The sequence below is a fragment of the Leptosomus discolor genome, chromosome 13 (genome assembly GCF_034619465.1).
Source record: "Leptosomus discolor isolate bLepDis1 chromosome 13, bLepDis1.hap2, whole genome shotgun sequence".
NCBI lineage: Eukaryota > Metazoa > Chordata > Aves > Leptosomiformes > Leptosomidae > Leptosomus > Leptosomus discolor.
Window position 1 is genome coordinate 15787590 of NC_141403.1, and position 21595 is coordinate 15809184.

Below are 21595 nucleotides of genomic sequence, written 5' to 3' on the forward strand. Positions count from 1 at the left end.
TGCTTCATAAGAGCGATATCCCAAGTATGTATACCTGCTGTTAATAGTGCCATGCCCAAGCTGCCAAAATACAGTAGGACATCCTGTGCTGGACCATGGGCTCACCCAGACCAGATCCCTGTCTCTTGCCCCATTTGAGAAGAATAGAGGCAGACTATAGATACAAGGATGAGTTCAAACCCAAGGCAAGTATACAGTGGTACACCTTCGGAATAACCTCCTGGTGTTCAGCGATTTGGGACCTAAAACCTTCTCCAGTCAGGCAGTGTCTTTAGATGCAGAAGACAGTTCTTGGTGCCTGTGGAAGGCAGAACAATGCTTCTGGCAAGGAGAGAGTCCATCTGCCTCTGTTTTGATGAAACAGCTCCAGTCATGGAGGAGAGGTCCATTGGTGGCTCCTTAGCATGAAAGCCTAGATGTGACTTTCCTAAACCTGCTAACTGCTAAGGACGGCCAGATGCCTCTCCAGGTGCACCACAGCTTATATTCCCCCTAGGCATCCTGAAGCTGGACTGTTGGGTCAGAGTTCTAGTGAGGGTCCGTGTCCTTACATGCAAGTTCTCAAAGCATATGCAGGGTTTGGCACCTTGTACTAGCTCCCTCCTTCTTCCAAACTTTTCTTAGTTCCCAGTTCGCAGAATATTGGGATTTTTCACTTGCCCAGCTGGTGGCTGAGGATTACTGCGACTTCTTATTGGCTCAGCATTCTCACGATCCCATACTTGGGAGCAATCTTTATCTTAAAAACAATGCCTAAGGATCCTTCTGCCAAACAAGATGTACATGCATTTCTGACAGCCAAGACTTTTATTTTTAACGATATATGCAGTGCTAAAGCTCCAAAGCAGCAGGCAACAGTACATTGTCACCTCTGATATACAGTGCTTTTGTATCAAAAGAGTTTTCTTTTCATTTTTCTTTCTTTCCTATACAGAGCGTTGAAGCATCAAAATGCAAAATCATTGCCAGTGACTATTAATTAGGAGTTGACTCTCTTGAGGAAAATGCTCTTGTTAGTTGACCTACTGCTTCACAAAAAAAGTGGAAACCAGCAGCAGTGAAGACAACAGTGGAAACTAGAAAGGCCTTGATCCTCTGTGGGCTTGCCAGGGGGTTGGCAGCTCTACAGGAAACCTACGGTGGGAGCGCTGTACAGCTTACAATCAAAACAACAACACTACCAATCAAAACAACAAAATGACATCATGAGAGGTCCTTCTACCCACACCAACCTGACAGACTTGGCTATTTAGTTAAAGCTGTTGTTATGCCACATGTTGGGCACAGAACAGCAAAGTACGTTAACATGACTATATGTAAAATGCTGATATTTTACAGGTTGTTCGCTAGCTCCACCCATTTTGATCCTGAAATTGAACCTATAGTGAAAACATCCTGTATTGCGAATCTTTATCATTAATTTAAGTTAAATTTATGTTTATATTATTTCTAGTTCAGGCTTATTGCATTATTATTTTTATATTTAGCTTTTTAATCGCCTCCTTGTAATTGTGAGCACCTACACCAGACCTCAGTGGGACACTTGCATTGTTTGCCCTATCCTAACTGACGTTCTAATGACTTACGTGCTATCTTTTTGCTACTGCATTAGGGACCTGTTTTTACTGTGAAATAGAAATGCTGTGGGGAATTCGCTAAAGAAGACAGTTTTATGTCTTAAATATTGACCAGTTTCATTCTTTTCATCTGCTTGAAAAATGTAAAAAGTAACACCCATCGCTCAGTGATTACCATATGTTATAAATATTATTACCCATGGAGCAGTGGAGGTAGCAAAGAGCCTGACAAAGCCCCCAGAAGGAAGGCTGCAAATCTTTCTTCTCCCTGGGCAGGAGCGGCAGAACTATCCTGGTGCCAAATACTACCCAAAGCAGCAGCCTGGGAATTTATCGCCCATGTAAAGGCAAAGCAGGCAAGCTCTACATTGGCAGTTTGTTGTCAGACTAACTTTCTCTAAGTTTTGTTCTTTGTTGCCATCTTGAGTTGAAGGTCAATCTGCCACCAAGGTTTTATTTCGGGAGGAGCAAAAATGGGAATTGATTTTTGCTTCCTTTTTCAGGTGACTCGTCTGGAAATATGTGTGCACCAAGAAGCAGCTGAACTGAGAATCTGAATCCGTTGAGAGAGAAGTCTCCTAAAATGAAAGCTTCTTCTTTCATTCTGGGAAAACAGCCTACAGTACCTGGGCAGGAAAAGCAGCGCTCGCAGCTCAGCTCTGTGCGTCAGTGTGAAGTCTCTGACGTTCAGCAAATCCTCCTAAATGTACCACCCTCCTGGCAGTGAATGTTTTTATTATATTTGTCTTCTGCAGAGAAGCTCTACAATTACAAATCTTTTTATCAAGACCTGAACATACTAATTCTCCCACCCCTCCCCTCTTCAATGTGGAAAATCAGAGCTTTTATGCCATCAGCTGTGGAAATGAATCCTTGTGGGCTTTTTTGTTTTCATATTGCTTCAGAAACAGTACATCTTCTGTGAACAGCCACATATGACACTGAAGCACCTGGTACCAGATTTTGTATAGATACTTCTAACAGTATCCCAAGGTGGGTAGCTAAAGCTCTCTCTTCAGTGGGGTACCACCCATCACTAGCCAGTAGCTTTGAATAGCTGGTTTAATATTAACATATTGATCTACCACTTAAGTATTATTAAATCACTCTTTTCTCTCCTTTGCACCAAATACCACAGTTGTTATATGCCAACGCACAGTGACAAGCTAACTGTAAGCACGCCAGCACCAAGACATTTTTCTCTCCTATAAATCCCAATAAATACAGATACCTGCATGCCTTGTTACCGCAGCTGATACATTACCAGCCAACTCCTCTGAGAAAATACAGCAAGAAGAGGTTCAGTTCCTTGGTCCTCACCTACATTCTACAGTACCTACTACACGAGCACTCGTACTGGGACAACTGGAATCCAAGAGGCAACTCAAGAGGAAAATCTTTGCTCTGCTTCAGGGGGGCTTTCATTCATCATGGTAAAATGAATAAATATAGTCCCTTTCCTGGCTGCCATAGATTTCCCATTTCATTAAGCACCTCAGCCATTCTTTGCCCGTGTTGGACGTGGGGGATGTTACCTGTTGGAGGTGACACTTCAGTTCAGTCATTTCCACCTCCCAGGCTGCCTTGTGCAGGGCGTACTGCTGCTGGAGCCCCTGGCGCTCACGCTCCTCATCCCGCAGCTCTGAGCGGAAATCATCCAGCAAACCCTTCAGAGCGTTCAGGAGCTTCCGATTTTCACTTGCCTGCCACAAGAAAGCAAACAAAATGCTGTCATTGGATGGCTTTAGCCTCTAGTTTCATTTTTAGGAGGAAAAATGCCTGCATGTCCACTGCATGGAAGACAAAGTGCCCTGTCTAACTTTTGCATGAGAAAACTAAGCATAGCAATGCCTTCTCTGTCTACAAGCTGCCCAGGAAAGTGGTTGAGTCACCATGCCTGGAGATATTTAAAAGACATGTAGAGTGGTGCCTGGGAACATAGTTTAGTGGCAGAATTGGCAGTGTAAGGTTTATGGTTAGACTTGATGATCTTCTAGGTCTTTTCCAAACTAAATGGTTCTATGATTCTGTGATTCTATGACTCTACTTCTTGTTAGCCCTAGTCCTGAAGCACCCATGAAAGCCAAAGATATTTAAGTCACCCCGAAAAAGGTACTAGCCACCTTTCTGGATTGAGGACACCTGTAATAACTCCTTTTTTTGATATTGTAAACCAAAGCTAGAGTACCGTTCATGAAGTTTGTTGAGTAGCTGGATGTCTCATATATACAGTCATTGTTCAGCATCAAACTGCAAATATTTGTAAACTACATATAAAGAAAAGGGACTAATTTTCAATGCTTTTGTATTATCAGATAAAATTACTTTGGAAAAAAAAAATGAAGTTTTGAGCTGAGTTTCTCTGCTAAGATGTTTCACTAGTTTGTACTTCACGTTTCTGCTCAGTCCCAGGCAGCTGCCCACAGGTTAGCTTTGCAGCAGCACCCTGTTTGGTACCAAAGGCATGAATGCCAGGTAGGCCACTTTCCCTCTTGCAGATGGGATCAAAGAGCATCCACATCTTGTTGAGAATGTCATGGTCATACTGAAGATGTTGTCTGTGTTCTTGTGCTAGCCAGGAGCCAAGAAGGGAGATAAATTAAAAGTCTACCCCAGAGCTGACATCTGACTGTGGCAAGTACTGAGAGACAGCATGTATGCTTATTCAAATCTCTGGGTTTTTTTTTTCTTAGTTTTGGCATTTACTTTCTGCAGATTCTCTGGAGACTGGCAAAACCTGTCATTTTGATGTTAAATACTGAAAAACGTTTTTTAAAGATTCATTCTGGATCAGTAAAACAAAAGGCATCCCATCGCTCTTTGCAGTCATTGAATTAGAAAACAGAAATGTGTAACATGATTTATTTATCCAAAATTTAAATCAAATATTCCCAATGAGCCTCTCAAAGACCAGGGAGTAGCCAGAGATTGTTATTGAGAATAGAAAAGACTTTTAAGAAAATTATACTTGATTAGCAGACACAGCATGAGCAGAAAAATGGGAAAACTTACTCAACAAATGCAGCGTTCCATCACCTGGTTCTCATGAATGTGTTAGTTTCCTTGGGAAGGCCTAACTCAAACTAGCTGTCTCAATTCTTGCACAATGGTCTAATTGATTTTAATTTTTATTTATTTTTCCAAGTGGAAGCTTCCTGCAATTCCTCTTATCTGGTATTTCATGAAGTACCTACATGGGGACTTCTTTGTAGACAGGCTAAGTAAGCAGATGCACACAAAAATCTAAATAATTTTTATATGCTTTTTTCCAATGACAATACATACAAAATTTTATGCAGACAACTAAGCTGCTCATCATATTTTTGGCATCACTGAACCCACATCACCCACGTTTGTAATCACTAATCAGACATACCATGGTGCCTTTTTTCTTTAAAAAACAAACAAGTGTGGTCTACTTTTTCCAAGTCATTTGATTTGTCAGCAAAAATTTGCTAGATGCAGGGAAATGACTGCAGGTGCTCATTGACGGACCTATAATCTGTTTGGGCTAATGAAATGTGATGGTGTACAACATGGGGTTTTATAAGAAATGCACCCACAGAGGCAGAATTAATTTCATTAACATTTAATGCCAATTAGCAGTTTCCTACTATACAGCAGCAGTCTCCATCATGCATATAAGATCACCTACTTTTCAATATGCAATGAGATTTTATGTTTCCACCATCAATTTTCATTCTGATACCCAATTAAGGCTAAATTCTCCAAACATCTCAAGCCCCTTGTGTAGTAATCAGCATAAGAGCTCTTTTGAAGATTTGTCCTTAGTGTCACAACAGGAGCTGCCGGGTATTAAGCGCATCAAAATCCGGCCTCATCCTCTTTGAAAACCCTGACCTCAAATGTCTATGAAGTGCTTTCATTCAAGAGCCACGTTCTGTGTTTTCTGGTATGCTGCATAAACCTTTCTCTGGCAAAGTAGTCTAAAGGCTCCATGAGGGAAATAAGGCAGAAGAAAAATAAAACCAAATAACACTAAAGCAAGCTACATCCCTCATTCTTGTGCATACATTTGATAGCTTTAGAGTCCCGTAAAATTAGGTTTGCAAAGAAGGTAGTGATGGACCACTACAGAGAGGAGCCAAAAGAGCTTCATTGCAGGTTTGTAGCCTACTGGGATGAGGGCATGTCTTATTTCTAGAAGCATTACATCAATGCCGCTGTTAGGAGACAAGAACCCCAGGTGCCCCCTGGGCTTGCTGGGATTTTAATTAACTTGCCAATATAAATCCAATTTTGGTTAGATACTTTTAATTCCTGCAGAGAGGTCTCTTTTCCATGACTTTGTATTTACAGTCTGATGCCGGAGAATTCTGTGAGATTATTTTTCTGTTTTGCCAAAATGGAGTGTTTTGGAAAAAGGGCAGTACTTTTTAGACAACGTGCTCTGAAATACCATGTTTACATCTAGACATGCTTTAGATTTCTGTTGGTAAACCAGCCAAACAGCTTCTGCATAAGAATAAGTCCTATAGATACATAGCAAGGACTGTTATGGTCTTCCCCTTCCTCCCAGGGATGTTGTACAGGCAGAAGAAACGGGGCACAGCTGTGATTCCCTGGCCAGGCTCCCATGCAAGATGCTGGCTCTTTAGTACCTTACCAGTTATCAAAATTTAGAGCATGGAGGAATCTGATTGATTCACACCTGATCTAAGACAAGAGAATTACAAAACCAGTTTAAAGTCTTATATCCACAGCTCAGGATTTATAGGTAAAGCAAACAACAGCTGACAACAAGTAAAAAATTAATGCAGTAAACCTCAACTAAATTCCAGGACTTTGGAGTCTTTACGAAGTTGAGACAATCCCAGAGATGGGAGCCTCCAGCTCTAGAAGAGTTTGGGACCAGAGCAGTTGTTTGAAACTTAGTTCTGCTTTTAATCACAATTCCTTTTGCTCTGAGAATTTCACTTAAGAATTTACCCACAGCCTGGTATTACAAGCAGTTCAGTAGAGCAGTCAATTAAAAACACAAGGGCAGGAGCCTAAACAGCAAACGAGAACTGTGCATTTTCACTGTCTAATCACAGATCTAGGCAAAAGTGAAGCTAGATCTTGGTGAAAACCATTTTAGAATATTTAGGTCTTAATTACTATTCCTTTGGGCTTTTCTCTTAGCTAAGCTTTGAAAACAAATATTGTATGACCAAAAAAAGAGCTAACTGGGGATTTTCTTGACACCCCCCCCCCCCCAGCACGAGTGCATTGTTTTTTAATGCTTTTTCCATTGGACCACAGATGTGTAAACTCATTTCTTCTTACTCCCCTGATCTTACACCATCCAACAGGCATCTCACCTGTTCTATTCAACTGAACCAAAGCTCTTCCTTTTTCCACAGGCTGTTCTCCTGATCTCTTACCATACACATAGAAATGCTGACTTGGAGCAAGCCCTCCTCTACTGTTCCACCTGCCCGACCTGCCTGCTTATCTCCTGCCCGTGACCAGCCTTCCCACTTGGCTCCGGAGCCTTGCCAGTTCCTTGCCCAACCCTTTCTGCAGTGTGCCCCAGCTACCAGCCAAGGGACAACATCATGAAGAGAAAGATTAACTGGCCCTTCTCAGAGTCCCCATCTACTCTGCCTCTCATCAACTAACCTTTTTTCTCCCCTTTCCCCTCTGGTATGTCTTCATCCCTCCACACACTGGCCACATAAAAATCCCAGACAAGTGAGACGTGTATTTTCTACTGAGTTGAGCACCTCAAACAATAATAATAATATAAAATTAAAGGCTGCTTTTTGAAATCAAGGTCTCAGGGTTTACAATTTTTCTCGAAACAATTCCACTTCCCAAGCAGGGTGAGAAAGTCAGCAGCAAGAGTGCAGGCTGAAAATACACACCATTAAATATTAACACTAAATGTTAAAAATAAATATGGGTTACTTCAAGTTACCGTAAGCCCTTGCTTTTTTCTGACCTAGTTATCTCAGCCACTCCTCCTCGCAAAATTTCCTTCCTAATGTGAAACAAATGCTGATGCATTTCATCCGGGAGCTTGCAAGGCAGAACCAGCAACTTAGGGCTCTCCTGGGCAGGTGCAAACCTTGAAGACTTTCAGCTTCACCACTCACCCAAAATTCCCTGTACAAACAGGGTTTTTTGCTGGCTGCGGGCTTAAGGAACCTGCAGAAGACCCCCAAAACCCTGGGTGTTTTTCAGCATCGCCTGACTAGTCAGTGGTATACCGGGAGGCAAGCACTGCTGAGATCCACTCCTTCAGGAAGGATGTGCTCTGGGTCTGCTGATATTCTCAGAGCTTTTAAAGTTGGGACAACACAGGCAAAGCGTTTTCTTGCTCTATTTTTATTCAGTTAATGTGTTTTGGGATCAAATATGAATTAAATGGAGCTGATGTTTATGGGTGAAAGTCTGTATGGTGTAGAGCAAGGACAAGGGTCTGCAAGGTTAGTGAGCACAGTGAAGGTCCTGCACCCAGGAGGTTTGCAGGGCCAAGCCATCCACCACAGTGAGATGGACAACTCAGGCCCAGCTGATACTAAGGTGTGTGAGGGCAGAGGAAGGCTCTGGCAGAGCCTCAAGGGCGCAGGCAGCTACTCCTGTCACGGTCCTTCAGAAGACACTTCCAATGCCCTGAATCTATGACAGCAGCAGAATTAACCTACATCAGGGCTTCCGACCTCTGTGCCAGAGAATAACCATACTCATTTCTTGTCATTGATAAATATAAGCCCCCTAGCACTGAAACCCCTTTTTACATGGCTGTCAATAAACACAGGGCTTGTTAGGAGATTCAATAGCACGAGCAGGCAAATATCAAGAGGGTTACTGAGATGTGGTCTGTTCCTATGGATCATTTCTCTAAGCAAGATTAGCTGCAGCTGCATTAGAATATCATGCAAAGTATAAAAAAATGAATTACAAGCGGTCCTACTTCCCATTTCTGCCACCTTAATTGAGATTAATGCCTAGGCAATGATTACTTCAAAGAGGACATAATTTATTTGGTCATTTTCTTGGTCATTTTAAGACATCTATATGGAAAGTTAGCACATGGCAGTTTGTACTGAAGGAGTATGTTAGATTATAATTATTTTACTAATTCTAGATTAAGTCAGTCTACAATGGAATGCAGGTAAATGACGTGCTCAGGAGCGTCTCTTCCATGGCCGCCTTCATCCTCTACCACAGAAAAGCTTGCTGAGAGGATGACAGTGATGGGGCTGGGTGACTGGCAAGGTAGAACCTTCCCAAATGCCAAACAATGCTGTCTGTTTATTAGACCATATAGATAATGAGTAAACGGGTTGTACATAGTCATGAGAGTCTGGGGAATTCAAGGCAAAGAACTGAAATGCAAAGACACACACAATCCCCAGATCCTGCAGCGACCAGTAATGCAGTCATAGAGGGTACATACTTGTCTGAGAGCTCCGGCTGTGGAGTGGGCTCCCAAGTCAAGGGCCTGGGTGGAGATGAGGCATCAGGCATAAAGCTTCAAGACCTTTTTCACTGAATTTTTACACAGAATTCTTGCTCCGTTCTACTTATGATTGCAAATAATTCCATGTAACAGGATGCTCTCATCTGAACATATTCCTTTTTAAAAATATAAGAAGATGCTCCTGAAGAACTGTTGGAAGCCTTAAATCTGTTCCTTTTGAATGTTTGTTATTATTATTGTTAGGACTGTTGGTAAATGCACAATGGAAGAAGTTAGGGTATATGGCAGTGATCTGACACACAGAGGCAGGGCACAGAGGATGTCAGGGAAAAGTTAGGATGATTTGCTTTTAGGCATTTAAAAACAAGCACAGTGACAGGAAGGAACTTTTGCATTGTTTTCCCATCATCTCTAAGGGAAACATTAAATACATGTGCTAGTTTCTTAAATTATTTAAAGGAAATAAAATCACCTCTTCTTGCTAAAACCTTGACAGTATAATACAACAGATGTGCTCAGGCAAGAGAAGCATGTGAATTCTGCAAACCATCACATACTGATAGATGCTACTGGGCAAACAGCCACAAGAGGAAATAGGATTTTCACTGATAGCATCTGCCAACAGGAGAACAGTAATCACGTGGCTCCTGATTAAATATAAATATAATGGATGAAATCCACTGTAATTGCTGTGTAGCTAGAAGTATTTTTACAAGTATGATTCTAGGTGATTTAGCATAGCAGCAGAGGAAAACTAACTCCCCTGGAAAATCCACAGTTTCCATTCCCAGGGCACGATATAAAAATGGTATAGTACCTGCTTCTGCTGCTGCAGTAATTCTGCAGTCTGCAGCTGCGGTCCATGATCAGTGCTCTCCGTGGTGGGACGCTGGGAGAAATCCGTCAGTGCAAACACAACATCCTCTTCCTCCTCCTCTCGCTCTGCATCATCTGCCTTCTGCTCAGACTGAATGCCAACGTCTGGGAGGGCTTCAGGGTGCTCGATCTGAAATGCAAGAGGGGACACATCACACTTTGCCATTTACCTCAGGGGACCAATTTATTGAAGGGCTAAAGGAAGAGACTATCTTCCCCTGCATCTCTGTGGTGGGATATATTGTCTTCTATTCTGTAGGCCACAGGAAATGATCTCTGGGTGATATATGACATGTTGCATATGTGAACACAACACTGTGCAGGCCTGCAAAACAGGAGATCTATGCAGCTGAGAAGATGGGTGTAATGTAGTATGATGGATATAATCCATCATGCACTAATGAAAAACTAAACAAGACACTGATGTATTGTCTAATGAAGATATGGAGATCAGGAAGTATCCAAATCTAGCACTTTATTCTCTCTAATGCATTAGCAAAGCACATTACTACAATAACGACTGGAGGTGGACTGATTATAAATTAACCGGTCAAAAACCATCCAAACAATGAAAAAACAGACAGCTATTTTGATATTAGAAGATGAGCTAGTTTACATAGAAGCAAATTAGTACTGCTGAAGTAAAGTAGAAGAAAATTATTTCTAAATAGCTACTCATCTCTTGTTTCTGACTCATATTACCACAGCAGATGAAGGTAAAGATGTTCACCCACCCTTTATCTAAGAATACAAAACACTGGAGTATTCAACTTAAGCATACACCTACCAGACCTGAAAGGTTACTTATACTGCCAAATGCAGTGAACACTGGAAAACACTAGGCACATAAGTATCAGATATACTGAGAAAAATTACTTAGTTGCCTTGGCAAATGGTTTCAGAATTGCATGAACCTGCAAAATCAATCTGTTATTCTCAAGAATTTTGATTAAATGTCAGGATGGGCAAAGACATTTTTAATTTTTTTTTTTTCTTTAGGTAAGATTTCCAAAGCAAATGGTAATTCTGGATGTGTAACTTCATACAATTTAGCAGCACCTTTCCTCACAGTACGTTGGCTGGCAATCACACCCCTGCTGAGATGTGTCAGCTTGGGGATTCCAGGTTGTTATGTACTGAAATTCCTGATCTTAATTTAGTCGCCACTTGGAAAATCACCACGATGACTACCGGCATAGTGCTGCTGACGGTGATAGACGTGTGTATGGAGAAGAGGAACAAACAAGAATGATTCCTGTAAGTTCCCACAAGAAGCTGTATAATTCTCCTGCCAATACGAAAACAGAGCTTCCCTCCATCTGTGTTGCTGAAGACTTTGTAAGGAACACACTGTGCACACGATAAGAAAAACAACAGCACTCAACCCATCTAAACAGATTTGACTCCATCAGCTCGTCAACTTTTTTTCTTACCAAAAATTATTCAGTAGTCATATACTTGAGACCTAATTAAACTCTCTTTTACTATGACAGAGTTTTTCAGGACCAGATGTTTGTACTAGGTAGGGGTTTATATTTAAAGATGGGTGATCTGTAACATACCATGCAGAATATACTTTAGTACAAGCCAACTTAAGAAAAGGCTTCATGTTTAATTTGAATCCCTTTTAAATCTATGTGTAATTATAAAGTTACTGATGTCACATCATATTTAAAGTCTACACTTAGAGAAGGGACATCCCAGTACCCCACTGCTTGCAACTTCATTGGGTTAATAAGGTGGGACAGTTACCTCTAACATGTCCTCCCCTTCCTCCTCCATTCGCTTGCCTTGCCGCCAATGTTTCAGCAGCCACTTCAGTTTGACGTACAGGAGAAAGGTGTCCTGCTTGAAACGCCTGAGTTCTTGCTGCAGCAGACTTTTCTCCTGGCTCCAGGTCTTCTCTTCCAGTTTGTTCTGCAAAGTCAAGCTCTGCACTTCCAAGTCTTTCCTCCGCAGGGTCTGCATATGCTCCTCCTCCAGCTTTAATGGAACGACAGACACCATGTCAATGGGGTGGTGTCCTGGGGCGGTCTCCAGGACTTGTACTTTGCTGGATGAGACAAACTGAAATCTCTAATTTTCATCAGTAGTGAGTAGCTATTAAGTTTTGGCTCAGTAAGTTCCTCAGCAGTTATGACTGTTGAGGAAATTAGAGGATAGCAGCCGATAAGCTTTGCTTAGATAACCATATGCAAGTAACCTGCTGTGGAAGTGACATTGACTTTAAAGATGCACGAGACCTCTGCTGCTGCATAAACATTTTATACCACTCATATTTTCCTCCCAGTTCCTACGAGGTGGGACCACAGCTGCCTTCAGACAACCTGGAGTATTATCCTTTCCTCTTCCCTCCCCAGCCACAGACTCACCCTTTCCTCTATGGCTATGTCTCACTCTGCTTCTGCAAGGACGCTTCTGAAGGAACCACATCCAGTATCTCAGGTACAACTACTGGTCCCTCACTTCTCACAGTTCATACTTGGAGGCATCTGAACGACTCACAGTAAACAGTTTCTCATTCTGACATGACTAGATCAGGGACACATGCAGGAACTGAAGAGACAGGAATAGGTTGCAACTCGGCATTCAAGATGTCTCAGTTTCAGTACTAGAAGCACCAAGAAAAGCTCATTCTTTGGAGCACATGTATAATTACATCTGTTTCAACACAAGGTCACTTGAAACACTATTCTTTAAATGTGACTTATCCCTTAATACATCAAAATCGAACCACGGCATGACCTGCACCCAATAACACCTGTACAAGTTAGTTGTACAACATCTCATATACTGCGTGGATGAGATAGTGTTTCCACTTCAACCAAGCTGTGGTTCACATCAATCAAGAAAAGGTAGATGGAAAATGAGTACAGAGTCACTGCTTACAGATGCCAGTTTCTACTATTTTCCATTCTGCGGAACAACAGCCTCTCCCTTTGCTGACCAGCTCCATAGATGAAATCTATGAAAGTTACCATACACTAATGACCACAACGACTTAAACCGTAAGAACATTCCCTGAAACAGACAACATTCACACAGGAATGAAGAACACTTCAGAGATTCTTCTTCAGGAGCATGGGCCCCCTAGCAATTAATACTGCTGAGAAATACAGGCTTGATTTTCACGGCAGCAATCAGATGCTTCTGACATAGGCTACTGGTCCATGCTAAATGGTTTATTAAGGAATTCCCTGCCCTTTAAATGATGTGCTCTGGCATAATGCAAGTTCTAAGCACCTACGCTACTATGCCTTAAAAACTTCCTGATTAAATTAAAATTATTTACAGTAGATGCTAGCGTAAATGGGTTTAAAATGCAGCTTAAAAGTAGTCTAGAAAAAAATTAGCTATAAAGGCCCCAAAACCACACATGAAACTCCTAATAACGCTCATGGAGATTGTACACTCCTAGTACATATCAATTTGATGTTATTAAACATTGCTAAAAATGAAATAGTAAAAAAGGGGCTTATTTTAAATTTAATTTTTACAGGAAGAAACAGATAGATTTTGTGTTGATGCAGTTCTTCCACCAAATGAAGTTATGGTTAAATACAGCAAAGATCTGAGTCATTTCCACCAGAAATCCTGGAAGGTGATAAAAAAAGGAACAATATCAACAGGATGGGCATAATCTGGAAAAAATGAAGAATCCAGAAGATGCTTTTATTCTTCTATTTCTACTGGCTGTCAACATGAATAGCTAGCTTTGATTTTGCTGCATTTGTCATTATTTTTACAAGCTGTAATGATCTAAGCCCTCATGGTCACAAATTCTTGCAGAAGACCCCGGTGGAGGTAGCTTCATAGAGTATTATGATTTTTCAATGGACAGCTATTGCAAAAGAAAAGAACTTTAAGAGGCAGGCACAGCATCCAAAAAGCTTTCATGGCCAAGGCAACTAGGAAGTAAATAAATTTACTGGTTGCCTTCAAAAGCCTCCATGAGAAAGCTCCTATGGAGATCAACTGGAAATTAAAGCTACTTATGAAAAAACGGAGAGATACCACTTGGCCATAATGACATTAGCTGGCACAAGGAAAAATGCTTTACACTATGCAACAATTATGCTGAATTTAGTCTATGAAGTAAATTTAAAAAGAAAACTTCATTTCAGAGCCAAACAGCCTGCAAAAATTAGCAACAGATTTTTTTCGCTGTAGGAGCTGGAGTTCACAAAACGATTGACTAATCTGTTCCAGTCTTCAAAAGAGCAGGGGGAGCCCATGTAACAAAATATGATTTATTCACCAGTTATGAATAAGAGGGTTGAAAGCAGGAGGTATTGAGAAATACAAAAAAAAGTCCTGATTTGTGTCTCAGTTATGAGCGTGTAACAACTCCTCCAACTTCAGAGAAGTGTTGGATTTTCTTTGGGCTAGAAGGGGTCAGAATAAGGCACAGAGCCAAACTGTGCTCCCAGAGATCAAACACACCCTTCCCCAGCACATGGAGTGCCGGAGAGGCTGATATAATTCCCCATGCAGTATTTCACATCTCTACCTTGACTTCCCCCACACAGGGGAGGACAAAGCTTCTCCCCACCAAGCAGAGAAGCCAGATTCCAAGTGGCGAAATAGGCTTGAGTCTACATTTCCCCAACTTCCAGATTCTTCATTTACTCAGATGAGGTCAAACAGGCACGGCCATCAGGATGCAAGTTCCCATGGTCCTGACAAACAAGGTGCACGCTACACGTCATGGTCACACATCTCTCCCAGCAGGCGGGTTTCGTATTTACCTGGATGATCCTTTCTGTAAACTTTTCTTGCTCCTCTCGGTGAAGTCTCGTCTCCTGCTCAAGCTGAGCCTGAAGCTCCTGTATCGTTACATTCTGTACAGGTAAAACATGGGAATCCCTGAGCTGATCAGCAGGACAAAGGGACAGATTTAGCAGAAAACATGTCTGCATAGTACCAAAAAAAAAAGGAAAAAAGAAAAGAACTGCAGGACAGACATCTGCACAACTCACGGTTATCAATAGTTAAAACCAAAGCACAGTGTGCAAATAAATAGCAATGCCCTAAATATGTGTGGGAATTTCCTGTGTGGCTGCTTCTGAAAACTAAAGCTGGGATGCTGATGTTACATGTTGGATATTCCCTTCAGGCCTCTGCTCTGCATCTGCACTTGGGTAGCTGAGACAGCGCACCATCAATGACTTTTGCCAGATGAGCTCCTATTTACAGAATTACGTATTTGGTGGCGTATTTCTTTCTGATAATCAAAGCTCTGAGATTTTAACATCTTTGCAGAAGATGCATCTAACGCACAAATATATTGAACCAATTTATTTATTCATTTGCAACACTTCTGATTAGGCAGTTAATGGGACAGCATTTACTAAACCAACTAAGCATATAAGGTCCCTTTCTTCAGATACAGGACAGCTCTCTGCGCAACTTGACTTCACTCTCTGATTTCTACTCAAAATAATTACTCCACAAATGTCATGATCATAAGCTGTGTGAGCCTGAGATCTGACCAAAATCCTTAAGTATCTCCCCTTTCAGGTCCAACACTATTTTAATCTTCATACTCTCAATTTGATCTTCTCATTAAGTTTGGCATCCCATCCACTTTACTTCTGAAAGTTACTTAATTCAAAAATAAAGACCCAAGAATGCAGAGTCAGACCTCATTATTTATACTGTTAATCAATCTTGTGGCACTTACATTCCTGATCAGAATTTTCTATGCCCTTCCTTTTGCGTCTCTCACATTGGAGCCCAAACTGATTTGTTTGTACAAAGGTGATGCTCGGCCAGATGCTGTCCTCTTCACATGTGTGACCACAGAAAACACTACAGCACTAAACTCCTACTTCCCAGAGTAAAGACGCATGTAAAGAAGGGATCGCTTCAGGCTTCAAAGCGCAATCCCAAATCCTCCACTGGCCAACATCCAGCACGCTCCAACCTCAGAAGCTGCAAGGACGTAACGCAGGTTGTGGGACTGCTCTCAGGGGCTGCGTTGCCTCTGGCATCAGCCCTGGCACTCATCTCCTTTCCCCAGGCACTCCTCCCACTTCCCAAGAGCAAAACCAGCTGCTGCTGCTGTTCGGGCCACAGCAGCCCTTGCTGGGACACTTTTGGTTATTCAAAAAGTATTTGTCACTGGAACAGATGCTCCTCTAGGGAAAACAGAAGATAAGACAGGTGGAAGTATCCCAGAAACCTCTTGCAGGACCATACTTGCTGAAAAATGAAAGTCACCCTCCATATACTTTCTGGGCCCCATCAGCTCCTTCTTTACTTGATTCACTTATCCACTCATGCACGTCTGTTTTGTACCTGAGGAAAAGACACTTCCAGCCCTCTGAACGGTACACATAAAGCGACCAAGAGAACATTATCTGCCTTATTGATTTCATCTTACACCTTAACATGTCTGCAGACATTTTGTATTGCACAAGGCCAAAATTCCATCTCACAAATAATTTGGAAAGAACTGCTTACAATGGGATTTGCCAGTTTTGCACAATCATTTGGAAATCATCAGTTTAATTTTCTCATCCAATAAAGGAAAAATTCATCAGAAATTTCTGTATTCTTCCATTCTGATCAGGCCTCTTTGGGAACAGGGCAAATAAGAACCAATGTACCCAGTTAATTCAAGCGTAATTTTAGAGAAATGTGTGTTCCTTTCTTTATGAATTCAAAATCAGCCAAAGTCATGCAAAGTTGATCTGGTGAAAACAGATACAACATAGCAATGCTCGCAATAATCACTGATCTTAATATGCCTCTCCTTACAGTCATACGATTACTCATTTAGATAGTTAGAAATACTGTTAGCCTTGGGATTCCTGAAACTGGAAGCTGAATTGGAGTAGAAAAAGTTATCAGAAGGTAAGGTATGAATTTTTCACTATTCACTTCACATTTGCATTTTCCAATGAACAATGATTTGCTAAAAGATCATCTGTTCCACTTCAGACTAGTATTAATTGGAATCACATAGTGACTTATATACTGACACCACCTTATGTCTGCAGAATTTGGGCAAGAAAATTATTAACTCATACAATTTTTCGATAAACATGGAGCTTCTGCAGAGCCAACTTTCACGAAACTTGGGTGCTGGGATTATGTGATAACTGTTGGAACTGCTAAAAAGAGGTTAAACACATCATAAAGGCAGACAGACTATTACATGCACACTAGACAGTGCAAATCTTTTCACAATTGCTTTGCCTCTTTAAGGATGATAGATTTTTAAATGCAGTAAACATGTTGAAAAGCAGCTAATGCATGAATACAGAGCTGCACACCTTTTTCCTTCCAGTGCAACCTAAGGACACTTCATAGTCTATAATTTCATAGAATGTCATTTCTACCAAAGTATTGGGATTTGTAGTGTTCAAATCAAGGAAGAGAAGGCTGTTTAAATGCCTAATAGATTGTTGCTAAACATCTGGATCGTGAATTGAGAATATGTAGAAATGTATCATGTGATAACTTGTATATGCAGCTCAGATACCTGATATTGCACTGGCAGGCGTCTATATGTTTATATGTGGAAATCAGGCCCCTATCATATAAATAGGAAGGTGTAGTCTGTGGCACAACTGTGGTTTTGTTTTGTTTTGGAAAACAACACTGCTACAAAATGGAGACAAAAGTTGATAACCTGTTAACTTCCATTCTTTGTTTCCTTTGTTTTCATTAATGAACGCACTACACAAGGAACAGGAAACGCCCCGCACGTGATGGCCACCACACAACACACTGACACCACAGAAACAGACACAAACTCACTACAACAAGACATACAAAGACGATATCACGGGAACTACCAGCTAGTGCTACTCCACCACAGCACCACAGAAACAGCTGCACTTCATCTGCAGCTTGACACCAACTGACAGTTTCCCATGTATCCCAGTTATTGAATTTCCAGATTCACTTCCACTCCCATCCTCTTGGACAGGCAGTGCCAAATCCTTCTGCTGAGTCCTTTTCTCTCACCTGTTATCACTCCAGAACAAACTAATCCATGACAACGTCTTTACCTCAAGAGGATGTTCAGAGAAAAGTCATCCATGCTTTGTGGGCTACACCATCACTCCCTCATTGCACCAACCTTTTCAGGTTACTTTTCAGCTTGCACAATCCTTACATTTCTGCCATGACTTGTTTTAACAATATTGCCATGAACCATGAGGTATGGCTGGGTTTTATTTGTCTGTTTTCTCAGTTACCACAGCTGATCGCAATTTCAATTTACCTGCAAACTTAATTAGTTTATATGCAATAACTGCAAACATAAAATTTCATGGAAAATTTCATTTTAGTCCTTTTTTTTTTTTTTTTTTTTTTTTTTTTTTTTCCCAGAAGAGACGGAGCAAAATAAGGCCTGAGGAGGCAGGGTAGAAAGATGCTCTCCAGCATTTGTGTGCAATTCCAGGAAGCCAAAAGATGAACATTCCATGCTGCTCACCTAACGCTATGTTATAATGCTTTGATATTGGACCTTACATTTGACCACACAGTCTAAAAACTGCTACTTTTTCACATGTGACGGCTGACCATTGCATGCATACAATCAACCACACCAGACAGGAATTTCCAGTGCCTTTTCTATTACTTTTTACACTTAATAAACATATAACTGAATTCTCAGAGGCTGCTTCTGAAGACGTACTCTTCTTCTCACCCCTTAAAAATAAATGGCATATAGTCCATTCACTAGTCTACAATAGGCAGTTGTGTGGTTATTCGTCTGTGCTTATATGGAGAGTCTGATTTTGGGAAAACACAGATTTGCTTCAAGTCTTTAAGAATCCGTCTCATTGTATGTATAGTACACAAAGTCTCACCGAGTTCAGTTAGGACTGGGATATCCAGATTTACATCATAAAGGGTCTTTTAAGCCATTATATTGTCAACCTTTCTGGAATCTTGCATAGCAAGAAAGAACACAATTCATCAAAGTAAATTATTCTTTCTGCTCCTAATCTTGGTGGGAAGGAATACCGTCAGCACCAGTTTGTCTTTCTTCTTCCCACAACTTTGCATTGGAGGAATAGTGGACACTAAGATACCACTTTCTATGTGGTCCTCACTTGGGTTTTTTGCCTTGGGTTGGTTTTTGGTTTTTTGTTTTTTGTTTTTTCAGAGGAAAGACAAGTCACAATGTATGAAACATTCACTGTTTCCTTTCTGGGAAAACAAAATCTTAAGTGAGAGCAAGAGAAAAGATTGCCTAAATTTTCAGCACATGGCTGAGAGCTTCTGCAAAAGCCATCCAGCAGAAAAGCTCTCATGTGAAATTACGAAAATTGCATAGAAAGAGCACAGACACTCCAAAACCAGCTAAAAATAGAACATTCAAAATATGGACCGAAATTCTCCTTGTATGTCCAAAATGGAGCCTTACAGAAGTTTTGATTCAAAGCAGGTGGTAAAGTGACTTGTATCTAGTTGGTCCAAACTTAATCCAGGTATTAACTTAGAGTAATAGAGATGTTTTATATTTCTTATGGTATGATAAGTAAGGAAAATGGATAAACAGATGAAGAACAAACTAGAAGAAATTATTCTTCAGTGTGAGCTCTTCCTTGCTTTATTACTAGACCTTGTGGAAGACTTGCTTTTTAAGGCATGCTCTTACCTCCTCTAGCCTAGCACCTTCTCTGCTTTTATTTTCATTATCTGGTGACAACTTGTTCCTTTTAAGTTAATTCACTTCAGTGGTTCTTTTTTCATAACCTGGGAGTGTCAGAGATTTTGTGGCATTTTTCTACACAGAAACAAATATGTAAGTCTTTAAAAGCCATGTATGAAAATAATCCAAACCTGAAATGCAAAGATGAGTGCTTTTGCCTTTGGGGAAGGAACAATCAGAGCTAGGAGATACACCTCCATTTTAGAGCATCAGGTATCAAATACTGCAACAAACTATATTTGGCCATTCAAAAAGAGTAAAATTTTTCTTCTCCAAAATGTCTTCTTTTTTCTGAGTAAACAGGAGGAGACCGCCTAAGCTGCCTTTTGTTTATGGACATTCCATTGGTAAAAAAGGTAAAATTCACCATTATTTACCATTTTTCCCACTGGTTCCCATTTGTTGCCATAGTAATCCTTTGATTTTGCCAGGCGTTTGCTCCATGAAGCATTGCATTACCTTTTTTAGTTCCTCTGCGTCTTTTAGTCAGGGCATTTCTCACTTGTTCACTTGTTTTTTTCTTTGGATGGTAAAGAACGATTTCCCCCTCCCACCATAACCCGACTCTGCTAAAATCATGAATAATGGATCGAACATCCACCCCAACGGGCTCCAACCTCCTGCAACAGCAGCTGAATGGCTTGTTTCAGCAAGAAAACAAAGCCTCGCTCTTAAGGCAACTTCAAGATATAATTTCCCTTGGACTGTGACTCTAACCCACCTCTTTAACATGCAAATACATTCTAATAATACTGTTGCACTAACAACTGCAGTGCAAAGCCCAAACAAAGGCAGATGTTTACAGTTAGGCTACGGTGTAGTTTCAAGCACAAGTCAGTCTGCATTTACTGTATTTAATCAATTAGGCTCCCATAAGGCTCATTTTTAAAAATAGGAGAAATAGCTAAATGGAAGCTGCTCAGCATGGCTTGGGAAAATTTTAATTTAAAATTCAGTTTGGAAAAAAATGAATTTAGAAAAATGGGTTTGCTTGCTTAAAAAGAAAACATTTGCCTCACTGAAAGGAAATGTGATGTTCTCATACCAAAAGTCCATACGCAGTAAGAAGAGCATAAATCAATGTTATCCACTGGCCAGTGCATATATTTTCACTTTGTAAGTTAAAGCAGATAACGCCTTATGTGTAGCCATCTCTGCTGTGGGCACTGAAAGGTTTAAGTCTCCATCTGAATTTTCTGTTATAAAAAAACCCCTTTGGTATTCAAATAATGTTTTTTCCTGCTCATTCATCTGGCACAAAAAAATGGTAGTTTTTGCTAGTGCAGTGTGTGAAATTAAAAAAGAAAAGACTAAAAATTATACCATACAAAATTGTTTGGAGGAATCTTCTGCTTCATTCAGTTTTAACTATTACAGATCATAAGATTTCAATTGGCTGCCCACCCACTGAAAAGTTTCAGCATAAAGCAGTGTAATATTCTTCGTGGCTTAAGTAAACCTGACAGAAACAAACACCTTAGTCTTCAACATTTTCTCCAGTCAGGCCATTTGAGCCTCAGCCTTTCTCATCTTTTCAGCACATCTGGACCTAAGCTGGCTATTCTCTACCTTTGATTATAATTACTGGCTCGTTTCTTTGTCAGGCTATTGTGTGAAAACTACCCCTCGCTCTGTTTAAACACAGTTTGCTGTACACAGTTTACACATCATCCTGTCCTGGGAGCGGAAAAGAAGATGTTGTGTCAAAATTACCCAAATCCCTAATCTTATTAGAGGGCTCACGTATACAGGGCTTAATATAATAATGAGGCTGATCTAAGATAAGGGAGAATTAATAAAGATGACCAAATTTAAACAGAAATATTGTAAATATTTGCTGTGGTCATTTTCTGACCTAATAACTATTGACCAATACAATTGCAAAAGGTTCCATGCTGAACGGCAAGGTTTCTGTACCTCATTGGCCCATTTCACTGCTAAGGAAGAAAGACTTTACCTTTCAGTGAGAGACTTATGGTGTCCTGGGTTTATCAGATATCCTTCCTGAGGTTTATTATCACTGGTAAAAGTGAA

The 21595-nt window shown here is 40.7% G+C and overlaps 1 protein-coding gene across 2 annotated transcripts in view; it reads right to left on the reverse strand.

Annotated features, from left to right (window-relative positions):
- Window positions 1-21595, reverse strand: part of MTCL1 (microtubule crosslinking factor 1) — a 108439-nt gene that overhangs the window by 19937 nt on the left and 66907 nt on the right. For both annotated transcript variants that reach the window (XM_086472543.1, XM_086472542.1), the window contains exons 8-11: window positions 14634-14726; window positions 11638-11868; window positions 9827-10015; window positions 3113-3280 (exon numbers count right to left, since the gene is read on the reverse strand). In XM_086472543.1, coding sequence (XP_086328669.1) covers window positions 3113-3280; window positions 9827-10015; window positions 11638-11868; window positions 14634-14726 — 681 coding nt within the window. The remainder of the gene's footprint in view (window positions 1-3112; window positions 3281-9826; window positions 10016-11637; window positions 11869-14633; window positions 14727-21595) is intronic.